The sequence below is a fragment of the Caretta caretta genome, chromosome 6 (assembly GCF_965140235.1).
Source record: "Caretta caretta isolate rCarCar2 chromosome 6, rCarCar1.hap1, whole genome shotgun sequence".
NCBI classification, from domain to species: Eukaryota; Metazoa; Chordata; order Testudines; family Cheloniidae; genus Caretta; species Caretta caretta.
In genome coordinates this window covers 100,499,589-100,518,158 of record NC_134211.1, presented here as the reverse complement: position 1 = coordinate 100,518,158, position 18,570 = coordinate 100,499,589, and the positions used below count along the sequence as shown (strand labels likewise).

The following is an 18,570-nucleotide window of genomic DNA, read 5'->3' as shown; positions in this document are numbered from 1 at the left end:
AATGCCTTACTGAAATCGAGGTAAATTAGATCCATGGCGTTTCCTTTGTCGAAAAAATATGTTTCCTTCTCAAACAGGTTGGTTTGGCATGATCTACCTTCTGTAAAACCATGTTGTATTTTGTCCCAGTTACCATTGACCTCAATATCCTTAACTGCTTTCTCCTTCAAAATTTTTTCCAAGACCTTGCATACTACAGATGTCAAACTAGCAGGCCTGTAGTTACCTGGATCACTTTAATTTCCTTTCTTAAAAATAGGAACTATGTTAGCAATTATCCAGTCATACGGTACAACCCCTGAGTTTACAGATTCATTAAAAATTCTTGCTAATGGGCTTGCAATTTCATGTGCCAGTTCCTTTAATATTCTTGGATGAAGATTATCTGGGCCCCCCGATTTAGTCCCATTAAGTTGTTCGAGTTTGGCTTCTACCTAGGATGTGGTAATATCTACCTCCATAGCCTCATTTCCATTTGTCATCCTGCCATTATCCCTAAGGTCCTCATTAGCCTAATTAAAGAATGAGGAAATAATGGGCCATGCCTAGATTATCCTTAACCTCCACTCCATCCTCAGTGTTCAGCGGTCCCACTTATTCTTTCTTTGTTTTCTTCTTATTTATATGGCTTGTGACAGGTTGGACCAGATGGCTACAGGAGAGTAATAGAAGGCAGATATATTAGCCCTAGGCTAAGTAGGTCCCTTTTCCCTGGATAAGATAAAAGGGAAGGTTCCAGAACAATCAGGAACCTTCTGGAGACAATTAAGACAGGCTGATTAGAACACCTGCAGCCAATCAAGAAGCTGTTAGAATCAATTAAGGCAAGCTAATCAGGGCACCTGGGTTTAAAAAGGAGCTCACTTCAGTTTGTGGTGTGCATGTGAGGAGCTGAGAGTGAGAACGCGGACTGTTGGAGGACTGAGGTGTACAAGCATTATCAGACACCAGGAGGAAGGTCCTATGGTGAGGATAAAGAAGGTATTGGGAGGAGGCCATGAGGAAGTAGCCCAGGGAGTTATAGCTGTCGCACAGCTGTTCCATGAGGCACTCTAGACAGCTGCATTCCACAGGGCCCTGGGCTGGAATCCCGAGTAGAGGGCGGGCCTGGGTTTCCCCCAAAGCCTCCCAACTCCTGGTCAGACACAAGAGGAGTTGACCTGGACTGTGGGTTCAGAAAAACGGCCAAGCTGAGGGCTGCTGTGAAGCTCCAAGGCGAGCAAATCTGCAAATAAGCACAAGACCTACCAAGGTAGAGGAGGAACTTTGTCACAACTGGTGTCAGAACTGGGATTTGATGTACACAGCGTGGCGGAAGAAGGAGGGTGTTTGGGGGAAAAAAAGAAGGGGGAGGAAGGATCTAGTGTTTATTTTTTTTCACCACAATGGAGGAGGTAGTGCGGGCACTGGTACAAACTGTGGCTGCCCAGCAGGAGGCTACCCGTGTCCAGGCAGCCGCCCAACAGGAGGCAGTGCGGTTGCAACAAGAGACTAATCGCCAGCTGATGGACCAGGCTGCTCAAGACCGGGCTATGTTGCGGGAACTAGTAAACCAGGTAAAGGCCCTTACAGAGCTGAACCGCGGCCATGATGGGACGCAGATCATGTGGACCAGCAATTGGCTGCAGAAAATGACGCGGGAGGATGATGTAGAGGCATACCTCCTGGCCTTTGAGAGGACAGCCCTGCAGGAGGCTTGGCCCCGAGAACAGTGGTCTGGCATCCTTGCTCCATTCCTGTGTGGGGAGGCCCAGAAGGCCTACTATGATTTGCCTGAAGAGGCTGCGGCAGACTACCCCCAGATGAAAGCAGAGATCCTGGCCAGATCTGGGGTAAAGACCGCAGTGCGGGCCCAGCGATATCATGAGTGGAGGTACCAGGAAAACAAAACCCCGTGGTCCCAATCATATGACCTCATCCATCTTGCACAAAAGTGGCTATGAACGGAGTCCGGACGAGATACTAGAGGTTCTGGTCATCGACCAGTACATGAGAGGACTACCGCCAGACCTTTGCTCCTGGGTAAGCCAGAACGGACCCTCCACCTGTGACGAGGTTGTCACGTTGGTAGAAAGGTGAAGGATGGAGAGGGAGCTGACCCAACCAGTTAAGGAAGAAGCACCCTGGGGTAAACTAGCAGCACCAAGCCCTAGAGCTCGGGTGACTGGGCCACCAGGAGAACCCAGGTGGAAAAAGAGGGGGCCTGAAGGCTCACCAGAAGCCACAAAGAGTTGGAGCACTGAGGGGAAAGAAGATTGTGATGTTAGACTGCCCAAATCAAGAGACCAGGGAAGCCTAGGGCTCCATACAGATGTTACGCCTGCAGGGAGTGGGGACATATAGCTGCACAGTGTCCCAATACCGAGGAGCCTATGTAGTATAACCTGGGGAACTGGACAGACCCATGTTCCCTAATGCACCTTGTGGGGGGTCTCACTAACCCACATATGTACATCAGACCAGTGAAGCTAAATGGGGTAGAGACCACAGCACTGGTTGGTTCGGGGAGTGCTATCACGCTTGTCTCGGGGAAGCTCGTGAAGCGTAGTCAGCTGCTGTGGGCTAAGCGTATGGGGATAACATGCATCCATGGGACAGTTGGTTATTACCCCACCATCCCAGTAAAAATCGAGATTCAGGGGAACACTACTGAGGGAGCAGCAGGTGTAGTCCCTAAACTCCCATACCCAGTGCTCATAGGGCGGGACTTCCCAAAGTTTGGAGACTTGCTCCCAGTAGGGGAATTGGAGAAAGAGGGAAGCCCTGAAAGTAGTGAGGCATCCACAGTAGACTGTCAACCCCCAGCCTTCTCTGAAATATCCCCAGATTTGTTCTCCAGTCCCAGACAGGGTAGAAAGATGAAAAGGGAAAGAAGGGCAGCTAGATCTTGGGAACCCGAATACTGGCGCAAAGCCAGAGGGTCGCTCTTGTAGGTAGGCAGACCCAAGCAGCTGAAAAGGAGGCCACCCAGGAGGAAGAAGCACCCGAGTCTGACCCACACCCTAACGCCTCTGAACCAGTAGAGGCAACAGAGACTGGCCCCCTAGATCTCGGGCAGATTATTCCCAGGAGAGGACATTTTGGATGAGACCAGGCTGAAGACCGAAGGTATGACCTCATTAGAAAAGAGGTGACTGGAGTAGATGGGGTCACCGTGGAAGGGAAAACCCAGGGACCAGGACCCTACTTCATAATGAAGAAGAATCTCTTATACCGAGTTGCACCAGTACAGGGGCAGAAGGTACAGCAGATCCTAGTACCTCAAAAACACCAGAATGCTGTATTAAGTCTGGCCCATAGTCATCTTTTTGAGGAGCATTTTGGGATAGAGAAGACCCTAGCATGGGTCCTGCGACAATTCTTCTGGCCCGGAATACATGAAGAAGTGCGGAGGTATTGTGCGTCCTGCCCGGAATGTCAGTTGCACAGTCCACGTCCCCACTTGAGGGCACCTTTAGTACCCCTTCCCATCATAGAGGTCCCCTTCGAGCAAATAGCTATGAACTTAGTGGGACCCCTGGAGAAGACAGCCTGGGGCCACCAATATATACTTCTCGTTTTGGATTATGCTACTTACTACCCAGAAGCCGTCCCCCTGCAGAACACGGCCTCTAAAACAATAGTTAAAGAGTTGGTGGAGATCTTTGCCCGAGTGGGGCTACCAAAGGAGATATTAACAGACCAAGGTACTCCATTTATGTCGAAGCTAATGAAGGACCTCTGTACACTGCTCCATATACATACCCTGAGAATGTCACTCTACCATCCGCAGACCGATGGGCTGGTAGAAAGGTTTAACCGAACCCTCAAGGCAATAATAAGGAAAGTGGTAAGTCGGGACGGGAAGGTTTGGGACACCCTACTACCCTACCTTATGTTTGCCATCCAGGAGGTACCTCAGGCCTCAACTGGGTTTTCCCCCTTTGAATTATTATACGGACACCACCCCTGTGGCATACTAGATATTGCAAAAGAAATCTGGGAAGAGGAACCCAATGAGTGGAGAAATATAATTGACCATGTGTTGCAGATGCGAGAACGGATAGTCCGGGTCACCCCTGTTGTACAGGAACATTTGGAAAAGGCACAGGAGGCCCAGCGAACCCATTACAATCACCAGGCAAAAGTCCGACAGTTCCAACCAGGGGATCGGGTGATAGTGTTGGTACCCACGGCAGAAAGCAAGCTTTTGGCCCAATGGCAGGGGCCCTATGAGGTGGTTGAACCCGTGGGGGAAGTAACCTACAAGGTGTGGCAGGCAGGATGCTGGAAATAAGAACAAATTTATCACATTAACCTCTTAAAGCTTTGGCACCAACGAGAGGCATGTGTAGTGGCCCAAGAGACCCTGATACAGGAAAATAACATGCAGGAGCAGATCAGGATACCCACTGATCCGACACCAAACCAGAAGAAGGTAACTGAGACGATCAACAGAAATCAGGGCGTGTTTTCAACCAAACCAGACCGGACCAACGAAGCATATCACCACATTATCACAGACCCTGGGGCAAAGATAACTTTAAGGCCCTATCGGGTCCCAGCAGCAAAAAAGGAGAAGATCAAGGCAGAAGTAAAAAGGATGTTGGAGCTGGGAGTCATCGAAGAGTCCCACAGTCAGTGGTCAAGCCCGATTGTGTTGGTGCCCAAACCCGATGGCACCACTAGGTTTTGTAATGACTTTCGCCGGCTGAATGAGATATCCAAATTCGATGCATACCCCATACCCCGTATCGATGAGTTAGTTGACCTCCTGGACAATGCCCGATTTTTGACCACCCTTGATTTAACAAAGGGATACTGGCAGATTCCCCTTGCCAAAGATGCGAAAGAAAAGACGGCATTCTCTACACTAGAGGGTCTGTTTCAATATACTGTTCTTCCTTTTGGACTGCATAGGGCATCTGCCACCTTCCAGCGTCTTATGGACAAGCTCCTACGGCATACCGGTTATGCAGCGGCATACCTGGATGATGTGTTTATTTACACCCCCTACTGGGAAACCCACTTAGGAAAGGTGGAAGCGGTTCTGGACACGCTAAGACAGGCTGGCCTCACAGCCAACCCAGCCAAGTGTGCTATAGGGCTAGCCGAGGCTAAATATCTTGGCTACACTGTAGGAAGGGGCATGGTCAAGGCCCAACTAAAGAAACTAGTGGCTATCCAAAATTGGCCCCGGCCGAATCGGAAAAAAAAAGCAAGTCCGGGCATTCCTGGGTGTGGTGGGGTACTACCGACGATTTATTCCCCATTTTGCTACCAGAGCGAGTCCCCTGACAGACCTGATAAAAGCCCGGGGTCCAGACATGGTGAAGTGGACAGATGCTGCAGAGAAAGCATTCATGGATCTACGGACAGGCCTCTGCAGTAACCCCGTGCTTATAGCCCCAGACTTCAACAAATAATTCATTTTACAAACAGATGCATCTGAAGTTTGAGAAACCCTGGTCTAGATAATACTTAGTCCTGCTTCAGTGTAGGGTTCTGTACTAGATGAGCTATCGAGGTCCCTTCCAGTCCTACATTTTTATGATTTTTCTTCTTAAAGCCAGTTGACCATGGCTTGGCTACGTCAGCACCTTTGGAGACAGCTCCTATCAGTCACTGATAGTACCACCATTGGAGATGAACAGCTTATCCCAAAGAGGAAGGAGACTTTGGAAACAAGTACAAATTCCTTTCCTTGCCCTTCAATTTCTAAGGTCTTTGCTGAATATTGAAATGTTTTGTTTGGAGGTATCACACTTTAGATCTAAATGTTGTGGCAACCAATCCTCAATGTGATACCATACCAAAAAAAAGTTGAAAGGTGAAGTTAAGATTGCAGGCCCATGTCACTGTTGTGAGCATGTGAGCCTTTCAAGCTGTTAGAATTAATAACACCCATCATGTTAGAGACCTAGGAAATTCAGTTGATCATAAACTTGCAAGAAACTTAAATATTTAGAAATGTGGAAATTCATAGTTATGGTGCCCAAATTACTTTAACTCTACCCCAGTAATGATCCCACTCTCATCTTCCTTTCTTTGTTCCTTCTATAGCGATGTATAATTATTCTCATACATAGAAAACCCTCTAGTAGGGTTATGCTGGTCATGCCCATCAAATCACAAAAGCAGCTGACTCCTCAAGGTTTCTGATGTTTGAAGCAGTTCCTTGTAAATCAGCCTGGAAGAGTGCCTCAAAACTCTTCTCTGCTTTCCCTGTGCATCTTTGCTTTGAGCTCCTAGGGAAGGCCACAGTCCTTTCCAGCTTTTCTTCTCTGGCTCCATGTCTCTGCTCTTTCAGAAGCTCCAGACCCAGGCCTCAGTGTAGGAGGAGTTCTACGTGCTCCGTGCTGTTACCCCTGGAAGCTGGTGACTGTTATCTTCGGTTGGAGGGGCACCATTTTTAGCCCCGAACTGTGGTCAGCACAAACTAGGAAGAGTGTCTCTCACCCAGCGTAGATGTGATTTTTAAATCAAATTGATTTAAATCACTAGTCAGGAAGACTTGATTTAATCATGGATTTCTGCATAAAAGTGCGTTCTTGTTGGTTGTTATAACCGTGATACATATTCTTCACAACTCAGAGATAGATGTGGGTTTCATTTTTAGAAGGTACACGCTATACATTTTTTAGGTGACGTTGCTTTCATCATCTTCAACGCAGCTTCCTCCTGAGAAGGAACACTTCTCATAATGATGTTTCACTTGGGCACCCAGGCCTTGCATTTCTTTGTTGCACTGTTTGCATTTTGCACACATGCCTGTCTTATCCACAGGTAGAGGAATTTCATTAAAATATTCCCAAACTGGGTCTCTTTTATGGCCTGCTGCCATTATAGGTTTTCCCTTCTAGTGAGAGAATGGGATGGTAGATCTCAAGTCAATGAAGGCTACACTCAGAAAGACCTCCAGACTTCTGGAATATGCTGCTCAAACAGTTTCACTTTTGTTTCTGCTGTCTGTCCCTCCCTTCTCACATTTATCTCCCGACTTCTTCTCCTTGTCCAGATCTATTCCGCCCCTAACAATCTTCTATTCATTGAACTTTTTGAAACTTTGCACTTTTAGAGAGAGGTAAGGGATTGACTCTGTGTACACAAATTTGTAGAGGGACAATAGAGTTGAGGTCTGTTGTTTCTCACCTCTACTTATTTATTTAAAAACACTGTTGCTGTCTCTGATGGTATCTTCTAGACTGAGCACCAAGTCCCATGGGGTGGATAGAAAGATTAACCTAAATAATCTATACAGACACCCCTGGAACCCATAAGATTGGGTCCCTAATCCATGAACTATTGGAAGTCATTTAGAAAACTTTTCTTAAACATTAGATGACTATATTGTCTCATACTATATAGCTCATCATGGAATAGGGATTATAAATTCTAATTCTAATGTATCTTAATTAAACTATCTTTAGATCTGATTTAAATAAAAAAAATTCAATTTTTTTAATTTAAAAAAATCCTTGATTTTTATCCACCCTGTTCACACCATGACTGAGCAGATTGAAGGCAGTGCCTCCCCTAAGGTTCTCTCTGCTGAGGGAGAGGAGTGACCAGCCCTTCCACAGTCCCTGGAGAGGAATAATGGAGTGAGCCATAGATAAAGATAGGGCCTGTGGGCATGCAGTAAGCAAAGGAGATCCATCCTGAACCTATGAATTTGCTGGGCCATTGGACCCTACTGCACCAGTCAACCAAAACTTGTGTATTCCTCTCCTGACCCCATCTTATGAGTAGGGCCCTACCAAATTCATGGTCCAGTTTGGTCAATTTCACAGTCACAGGATTTTAGAAATTGTAAATTTTAAAATTTAAATCTCAAATTTCATGGTGTTGTAATTGTAGGGGTCCTGACCCAAAAAGGAGTTGTGAAGGGGTCAAAAGGTTATTGTAGGGGGGCTTGCAGTACGGCTACCCTTACTTCTGCGCTGCTGCTGGCCGAGAGCCCAGCTCTGAAGGCAACACTGCTGCTAGCAGCAGTACAGTAGTAAGGATGGCATGGAATGGTATGGCCACCCTTACTTCTGCGCTGCTGCCTTCAGAGCTGGGCCCTTGGTCAGCAGCTGCCACTCTCAGGCCACCCAGCTCTGAAAGCAGCAGTGCAGAAGTAAGGGTGGCATTCAAAGCTGGCGACCGGCCAACAGCTGCCGCTTTCCGGCCAACCAGCTCTGAAGACAGTGTAGAAGTGAGGATGGCAATACCACGATCCCCCTAAAATAACCTTGCAAACCCCTCTCCCCAACAACTCTCTTTTGGGTCAGGACCTCCAATTTGACAAATGCCCATCTCCCCCATGAAATTTGTATAGTATAGTGTAAAAGCACACAAAAGACCAGATTTCATGGGGGGACACCAGATTTCACGGTTCATGACGTTTTTTTCATGGCTGTAAATTTGGTAGGACCCTACTTATGAGATCTGAAGTGTGGCTACCTGGCAACTTCCACATACTTTTACCAGACACTACAAAGCACATGTGGCATCCTTATCAGATGCTGTCTTTAGTCTCTGGCTCTCACAGTATGTGGGTCTCCAAGTCTTCACTGCTTTTCCTCCCCTTTTTTTGGTTGGACTGCTTGCGATTTCCCAACAGTCCTGTTTCCAGTCTAGATGAATTTCTGTGAATGACAACAGATCATTGAAACATTCCATCTTTTCATAATAGGAACTCATCTCATCTAGATTCTTCCCCACGTTTGCACATACGTTTATAGTGTTTTATGGTTTAAGATTTTAAACAGGAGTTGTGATGGACTTGCCAAGATGGTATAGGGGGAGCAGCAGGAGGTTCCAAGTACTTCAATCAGTCAGCTACCTCTGTGGTTCTATGGGTGCGATTAACCAAATAGTTCTGTTTATAGCCTAGATGAATTCCTTTTGTAAGAAGACATATTTACAGTAAGTTTTTAAATGGCCTATTTTTAAATTAGTTTTTTTCTAACAGCTTTAGTCAGTCCATAGACCCTATCTTAAATACTTGTACAGTTAAACTGTGCATCACAGAGTATTGGTGTCTAATTGATTTCATATTGGCACGTACATAAAGCCAGTGCAACCAGTGGACATAATGGTACTGTCATTGAAGTTAATAGTAGGTTTGCCAGTGGCTTCAGTGAGAGCAGGATTGGGTCCAGTATTTGCATTGTGAAGGATGATGAGATTTCTCTTCATCTGACTTTTTTCCTTGCCTGGATCCTGCAAACTGTTCCTGCTGACGAACAATTTTCTTCCTTTTTGTAATGTACCAGATCTCATAGATGGCAGGTACATTAGAAAACATGTCCTTTGCCCTGAACTTCCTAGTGGAGAGCACTCCCTAAAAATTATTAAATATGAACATGGGGAAAGAGAGAAGTTACCAGTCACATTCACAGTGCACTCTGAGTTAGAATCACAGCTCAAAAAAATTATAATTTTAGACAATTTCTACTGTTTTATAGTGTTTAGTGTTTAGACTTTAGCATTCCTAATGAATTTATGATTGGATTAGACATAGGAATTAAGTTTTTGTAGAAAGTTAGTATTCGCTCAGATACAATAACTCTACTTATCAGCATTATAGAAGGTCTAAAGTGGATGGAAAACTATAGTAAATAGGGTTCATTGTGTTGGAGAAGATAGCGTATTTTCATTGAGATTCTACTAACATTTAAACGTTCATCCAATTTCATTATGATACGTGACATGGTAACCAGAGGACCAGTTAGTCAAACGAGTGTTCTTTTGTGGATGTCTATAAAGAACTGTTCTGTTTTAAGAAAAGTCAATTCAGGATGCCAGAAAGATTGTCTACTTGAATGACAAGAATTTCATGAAAACTGCATTGCAGGAAGACAATAGTTACTCCACAAACCTACTTCTAAAAATATTTTAATCTTGGTATAAGAGAAGGAAAAAGGAAACAAACATTGTTAGCAATTGGGAAAGAGGGGGTATATTTTGCCTATGATATTTTTAAAGCAAGCGCGCATATGGAATTGTTAGTGTTCATTTTCACATAATGGGTTGATTGAAATAACTTCCTCTAGAACAGTGGTTCCCAGACTTGTTCAGCCGCTTGTGCAGGGAAAGCCCCTGGCAGGCCGGCGGGTTTGTTTACCTGCCGCATTCACAGGTTCAGCTGATCGCGGCTCCCAGTGGCCATGGTTCGCTGCTCCAGGCCATTGGGAGCTGCTGGAAGTGGCGCAGGCCGAGGGACGTACTGGCCGCCACTTCCAGCAGCTCCCATTGGCCTGGAGCAGCGAACTTGCGGACGCGGCAGGTAAAGAAACCGGCCAGCCCGCCAGGGGCTTTCCCTGCACAAGCGGTGGAACAAGTTTGGGAACCACTGCTCTAGAATGTCTTTCATTACTGGTTTTTCATGACTGATACAATATAGACTGTATCAATGAAAAGCCATACCGCAGTTTCAAAGAAGCTTTGGCTAAAAGGGCAATGTCAGCACAAATATTAAGGGACTCAAGTTCTGTATTTCGCTCTTTCTGAACCACCTGGGGACACTAATTTTGAGTATCTCACTAATCTCCATGTATTTTTACATTAGTTTGTATTTCTGTGTACTCGACTCACCTATTTTATCTGAGCTTGGTAGTGCCTATGTATTCATTTTTGTAATTGGAACTAAGCCATTTATGTGTAGGGGCTGATGCGAAGAGGAACTGAGCACTGCCATCTACTATTACGGAAACATGTTGTAACTATATATTTTGGAAGCTATACGTTATTTTGCTTTGAATACTTTTTTCATATATTGCATCCTAAAATGCATTACAAATTTAAATAATACAATTGCAGTGAGAATAATAGAAGAAGGAAGAATGAATTAAAAGTCACAATGAAGGAAGGTATTGAGAGGAGATTTGAAAAGATGGAAAATCAGTGAGACAGATTTAGAAATGTTTTCCCATACAGCAGGAGAATGGGGTGAAGAAGACTCCCTCAACAACATTGTCGAGTGCCAGGTTCTTTGTTCTACCCCACATGCTCTCAAGTAACAAGAACGTTTCATCTGTATTTCATCTAATTTTATTTCACTTGTGTGTTTTCTTAGGTAATAATTACCAATATACAAAACAGAAGCCCTAAACCGGGGTCTGCAGTACATGAACAGGAACTGGGATTTTTCCTAGAAACAGGACTCCAAAGAGCACATGTCTTGTATTTCAAAAATGGGTAAGAATTTAATTTAGGTTGGTTTTTTTTGTTCTGGATTATAATGTCAAAAAAGTTAGAAAATGAAGCTGACAAGCATATAATCTTTACTTTTTATTACTGTAGTAGAAATATTTTTGTTGAAGATATTAATTTTCCTATCCAGATAGTATTTATTTTAACTTGCATTTAATTTTTTCCTCAAAATATATGTACAGAATAAAATGAAATAGGGAATATTAAATATTTTCTTACAGCTCTTTATTAACTGTAAGAACTTAAAATATCAAACCTATAAATATCTGTGAAATGTCTGTCTTTTGTGTTGAAACTTTAATAATGAAATAAAGACATAGAAAACAAAACATTTGATTTTTATAATTTTGTTCCAAATCTCTTCAGTTATCACTTATTTTAACATTATGCTGCAGGATAAATATGCATGAAGATCAACAGTATGTATATGTATAATCTCCATTGTGCCTACTCTGTAGAACCTTTTAGACTGTTCATGAGAGATCATTTATAATTTTGTGAAGTAAAAATTCTAAATATAGGTGTACAAATTAATATCAAACATTACGGAAAATGAACAAAGCAATTCATTTTTTTAAGCTCTTGAAAACTTGGAATGCTAGGTTTAAAGTACACTTCTGGTATTTGTTGTTGAATCCGTAGTCATTTTAGACTACGTAGACTGGTTTGCTGGTTTTTGTTTTTTCTGAGAAAATACCATGTGAAATCCTACCCCCTAAATGTCAAAACTCCCACTGACTTCAGTAAGCCCAGAATATCACTTTGTTTGATTAATACCTTTCAAATCAAAATAAATAACTAAAATGGGTGGAGTCAGGCAGTGTCTGTAAAGGTGTGAGATTTTGATGTAATTTGAATAATGAGGGTTGATGAAGATTTTCAAATTTATTATTTTGCCACATGTCTCTGGATCCCATCTGTTTTTCTGCTGTATCTTTTTTTTAACTTGGACTGACCAGAACTGAATACTGAATTGTTAACTTTTTAAATAGTGAGCAGTGTTTTACTTTGTGCCCTTTTAATATTTCACTCCAAAATTACTTGATCGTATATTTTATTTTGCCCTGGCCTTAATATCAAGTTTATAGGAATTCAGTCTAAGACCTTTTCACTAGAAAGGTTTCAATAAACTTGTTAAAACTATACTTATAAATCATTGTTTTCATGTAAGGGTTATATGAACATAGATGATAGGCAGTTAGGAAAGTTGGATGAATGTGCTTGTTTATCTTACAACAAGGCTTTGTTACAGATAAGACTATAGATCACAACAGGTCTCAAACTGAGGTGTGGTAGGGAGTCTGCAAAATTTGAGTGTTGCTTTCCTTGTAGTATTTGTTTTGTCTTTGCGTGGAGGCTTGGGCAGGAGTATGCTGATGATGTAGTGTAATGGGGTCCTTTGCCTTCTGCTTCTTCATGAAGCAGAGGTAATTATGAAATTCTATGAAATCTTTAAATGTCGGTTGTGTCACTAGACTCTAATCTGGCATTGCTTGTGAGTTAGTTCCAATTAACATGTTATCAGAATTACCTGATGAAGCATATTCACTTAAAAACCTGAATAAATACATATGCATAATAATTTTTCAGATTTCACTCCAGATCCAGTAAGTAGTAGTAATCATGTAGCTCTGAAAAATATGTTGCATAAACAGAGAAGCTTGATGCAGTCCTCTGCTATGGAGTGTTTCTTCCTGCATATCTTGGAAACTCAAGGTCAGGTTTTCTAATGTGCTGAGCATCAGGCTGTCACTTGTTTTTATATTTATTTATGTATGTGTCAGTCACAAATAGTTGGCAAATATAAAAAGACTTTTACAGCTATTGAAGGAGCTGGACCCTGTCCTCTGATACCTAGTGTGCACTGCTGCTTCCTTAAGCAGAACACCCTTATTTAAATTAGACCAATTGATCCAATTAACTGTCCCTTTGCTCAGAAGCTGTACCCAGATTTTCTTTTAAAGAGAAAAGTATACATTCTTATCCAGAAACCAGTGAAGATCTTATAGGCATGCATTTTCTTGTAAGAAAAAAGATAAAAGCATTGAAACCTTACAAGTCTAAACGCTAAGTGTTAGTATTTAGAAAATACATGGAAAAACCATTTTCTACCAGAAATTTATGAAACCATATTTCATGAATTATTTTACAATCTTTATTAAGATAGAAATTCCAAATTAATGTTTTCTTCTCAAAAGGTGTAGAAGAATTGAGTTAGGATGAGCAGACTATATTGACCAATGTAATCCTAGGATGCACCAAGCGAGGTAATTCCACTACAGATAGGGAAGTGTGACTACCATCATACAAGGAACTGGTGAGACCATATCCAGAATGGTGTGTGCAGATGTTTAAGAAAGATGAATTCAAAAAGTGGAACAGGTACAGAGAAGGACTACTAGGATGATCAGAGGAATGGAAAATATGTCTTAGGAGATGAGACTTAAGGAGCTCTCCCCATACTCTAGCTTAGACCTCGCCAGAGCTGAGTGGAGTGTAACAATTATCTCCTCTGTCTGATACACAACATTCCTGTTAATACACCCCAGAATATTTGCCTTTTTTTTAGCTTCATCACATTGTTGGCTCATATTCAATTTGTGGTCCACTATAACCCCCAGATCCTTTTCTGCAAGACAACTGGGCGGGCAGTTATTTCCCATTCTGTATTTGTGCGTTTGATTTTTCCTTCCTAATTGTAGCAGTTTGCATTTGTCTTTATTTTATTATATCTTATTGATTTCAGATCAATTATTGAATTTATCTAGGTCATTTTGAATTCTAATCCTGTCCTCCAGAGTACTTGGTACTCTTCCCAGAGTGGTTTCCTCCTCAGATTTTGAAAGCTTACTCTCTACTCCTTTATCCAAGTCAATGATGAAAATGTGGAATAGTACCAAACCCAGGACAGACCTCTGCAGGATCCCACTAGATACCTTATCCCAGTTTAAAAGCAAACCATTAATAACTACTCCTGAGTAGGGTCTTTCAGTCAGTTGTCCACCTACCTTATAGTCATTTCATCTAGACCAGTGATACACAGACCTCAGTGGTTCAGAAACCAAATTAGCGATCAACATTACCCAAAAGAGCCATAGTAATGTGAATTCATTTACAATCAGACTGTTTAATTATGAATACATAGGGGAAATATATATATTATTCTCACAGCAAAATGACTGACCAAGTATTATGATTTTATCAACTACAATTGGGTTAATAACTAATTGATTGATTAGTAACTTAGATTGGTTAATAACTAAATCATGCGGAGTTTTAATATCATGTGCTGCAAAGAGTGGCAGGAGACAGATTATAGAGTCACTTGTGGCTCGCGAGCCTCAGTCTAAGTATCACTGATCTAGACCATATTTCTCTAGTTTACTTATGAGAAAGTTGTATGAAATTTTTAAAAGCCTTACTAAAATTAAGATATATCATGTCTGCAACTTTCCCCCATCCAGTTGGCCAGTAACCCTGTCAAAGAAGGAAATGAGATTAGTTAGGCATGATTTGTTCTTGACAAATCCATATTTCTTCTTCAAGAGATGTCCCTGTGGGTGTTCCAATCCAGGTGATGGTGCGTCCCTATGCCTTTGCTCAGAGAGTTTTGCAGCAGTGCCCATATGGGTCATGCACATGTGGTGCCTGCCTTGCGTGCTGTTGGCTCTTTATCTAGCTTGCACACGACCTGGACTCCTCAGTTCCTTCTCAACTGTCTCCAGCCTGAGATGGAGCTCAGCAGTCCTGTTGCAAGGCTTCGTTCCTACTAGATAAGTTAGGATAGTTTAGATACATTACCTTTGAGTTATTAGAGTTACGTCCTCTACCTGGAGGAGGACGGGGAGGGAGGAAAGGTTTTATTTCTTCATCCCCTAGTATAGTTAGTATTAGGTTAGGAAAATGCCTGGTTTCACCAGGATTTAAAAGATGCACAACATGCAGAGAGGCATGTTGGACACGCTCAATGTGTTTGTTATGTAGGGGAAGCTCACATTCCTCAGAAATGTGTCCATCATAACAAACTGAAAGCTAGGGCATGCAAGTATAGAGACCTGAGACTGAAATTCATCTTGATGGAGAAGTCATTAAGACCAGCCTCTGACCCGGGCAGGAGCCCTCTTCCCAGTATAAGTCACCGGTCTCTTCATTGCCAAGGTCCTCGAAGACCAAAAAGTCCACAAAAAAATGACGGTCCTCTTTGCCTCATAGAGAGCAGAGCAACACAAAATGGTCGCCAACCAAATTGCTCTCATTGGTGCTGGCTGCACCACGGCTCAGCACCTCTGAGACTCCGGGCACCTCCTGCACCATCTGCATGGTGGACGCCGCCGCCGGAACCCAGCGCTCTGATGCCATGTCTAAGGGCTCTAAGTTGTCCGTCTCCACCACGGCACCGTTGATAGCACTAAACGAGATGGCACCAACAACCGCTCCTATTTCTGTGCTGCAGCCCAATGCTACTAGTGCAATGGTGCCTATACAAACTGCAACGGCTTAGCACATCACACTCCTGATGTAGTCGGCACCTCACTCTTCAGCACCGAAGCTCTCGGCGCCATGCCGCTTTATGCACCAGAGTATCTGTTGGTTTCCTCGACTCCAGAGTCCCCTTTCTTGGGCACTGATGTGTCACCGGGGCCAGTGGATCCACAGCAACAGTTATCTCCGATAGCATCACAGTTCTTGAGTGATGATGATGAGGAGGTTGAAGGGGCATTCTCCCCTCACCATTCCTCCCCTATCAGGATGCCTATGGCTACTGGACCACTACGATCACAGTCCACATATGCACACGACATGCCACCATGGTACGGTCACCCAATGATAGGACTTCCCTGGTCACTGGCCATACTGGAATCCCTGGGGGCTTACAGAAAGCACTGCAGCAGGTGCCTCAGCCCACGTAGGGAAGACACCAGATCCCCACCTCCACCCTCGGAGACCGAAGTGACCAAGACAAGGGATGAATCCATAGCAGAGCAGGAAGAGGACACTGCTCCTGACACGTCACCAACAAATAACAATTCATCCTGCTCACTAGATGAGCATATTAGGCCTCTACCCACAACCACCACAGATGACTTTACCCACTTTCAAGATTTATTCAGAAGAGCCCTGGAGGAAGTGCCAGAAACTCAACGTGAGCCAGTGGATATCTTACACACATCTTCCTCCTCAAAGATAGCATTGCCAATCAGTGGGGCTATCATGGAACCTGCCAAACTCCAGTCACCATATCTCTAAAGGGCGGACAGAAAATATTACTCTGCTGGGTCGAGCTGTATTATCATCACTTATTCTACCAACTCCGAAGCCCCTATCATCTTGGGAGGGCACTACTCTGTGTAATCAAGGTGGCCCATTTCAAACAGTTGACAAGAAGGTATGAGTATCAGCAGGCAGATATTAGTTTTTGTAGTGACCCATCCACTCCCAGTCTTTATTCAGGCCTAATTTGATGGGATCCAGTTTGATGGGGTCCAATTTGATGGGGTCCAGGTGTCCAATTAATTAATTTTGAAACTGGACACCATCAAATTAGGCCACCTTGATTACATTGGCCTCATTAGCACTACAAAAATTATTTTTTTTCCTCCCTTGGTATTCACCTCTTCTTGTCAACTGTTGAGAATAGCCTACTTCCACCTTAATTGAATTGGCTCGTTAGCACTGACCCCCCCACTTGGTAAGGCAACTCCCATCTTTTCATGTGCTGTATATTTATACCCGCCTCTGTATTTTCCACTCCATGCATCTGATGAAGTGGGTTTTAGCCCACGAAAGCTTATTTCCAAATAAATTTGTCTCTAAGGTGCCACAAGGACTCCTTGTTGTTTTTGCACAAGGTGAGTAACCATCACTTACTATTACTTATAACCAGGGATCCTAGAAATCTGTTAGACACAGAAAAACATGGAATTTGTGTTTTTACAGAGAATATTTAGATTGTACATTCTGTGAAAAAATAAAAACATTTTACTATTAACTAAATTTTACGGAAAGTCACTTATTCAGTGTGCACAACCTCCCACTCTTGTGATTGATTTATTAATGCATTTTAAATTTACAATGGAACCCCATTTATCTGATCTAATTAGGTCTGGGGCCACATTGGAGAATCAGAAATTTGGATAATCAGGAGAATTGGCAAAGAGCTTTCTATCTGGAGCCCCCGGCTGCTGTCAGCCCCAGGCAGCTGGTGGTTTGGTTAATACAGAGAGCCGGATAATGGCGGGTTGGATAGACAGGGTTCTACTATATCAGTAAAACATTGTGTTCAGCTGATACCTATATATACTATGGCTAGGGATACTAAAGTTCAGTATTTCAACTGCAGAAAAATGCGGATTTTTTTTATCATAGAATTTTGGGGTTTTATTATGGAAAACTAGGATCCCTGTTTATAATCCTGTTATTTTTTAGGTGCTTACAAATTGCATACTTAATAATCTGTTCCAGTTATCTTTCTGTATATCAAAGTTAGGATGACTGGCCTGTAATTCCCCAGATCTTCTTTGGTCCTCTTTTTAAAGATAGGTACTATGCTTGCCGTTCTGCAGTTCTTTGGGACCTCACCTGTCTTCCATGAGTTTTCGAAGATGATCACTAATAGTTCTGAGATTGCTTCAGCTAGTTCCTTAAATACTCTGGGTGAATTTCCTTAGGCCCTGCCAACTTGAATACATCTAATTTATCATATTCTTCCCCTATTTTGGTTTGTGTTCCTTCCCCCTTGGTGTTAATATTAATTGTGTTAAGCATCTGGTCACAATTAACCTTTTTAGTGAAAAATGAAGCAAAATAAGTATTAAATGACTCAGACTTCTTGGTGTTGTCTTTGTTAGCTCTCCTTGCTTGCTAAGTAGTTGACCCTCTCTTTCTCTTGCCCCTAATGTAATGTATATTTTAGCAACCTTTGGTGTTAAAAACTATGAAAGGGTTAGTGTAGACCAGGCACTGGTGTTTTTGTCACCAAGTCAGCTAGACCAGTGGTTTTTAAAGTAAGGCACTGGGTTGTGGTGGCTGTGGTAAGCACTGCGGACTGGGCCATTAAAAGCCCCATCGGTGGTGATGCCTGGTTAAGGCAGGCTAGTTCCTACATGTTCTGACGCCGCGCTGCGCCCCAGAAGCAGCCAGCAGCAGGTCCAGCTTCTAGGCGGGGATGGGGCCACAGGGCTCCACTCGCCACCCGAGCACTGGCTCTGCACTCCCATTGGCTAGAAACTGGCCAATGGGAGCGGAGGGGAGGTGGAGCCGCTTGTCCACCTCCGCCTAGGGTCCAGACCTGCTGCTGGCCACTTCTAGGGCATAGCATGGTCCGTGGTGCCAGGACAGGCAGGAAGCCTGCCTTAGCATCCCCGCTGTGCCACTGACCGGGAGCCTCCT

General features: G+C 43.3%; 1 protein-coding gene across 6 annotated transcripts in view; it reads left to right on the top strand.

Annotated features, from left to right (window-relative positions):
- TTC7B (tetratricopeptide repeat domain 7B) overlaps positions 1 to 18,570 on the top strand; it is a 294,267-nt gene that overhangs the window by 67,636 nt on the left and 208,061 nt on the right. For all 6 annotated transcript variants that reach the window (XM_048852692.2, XM_048852696.2, XM_048852695.2 and 3 more), the window contains one exon: positions 11,045 to 11,166. In XM_048852692.2, coding sequence (XP_048708649.2) covers positions 11,045 to 11,166 — 122 coding nt within the window. The remainder of the gene's footprint in view (positions 1 to 11,044; positions 11,167 to 18,570) is intronic.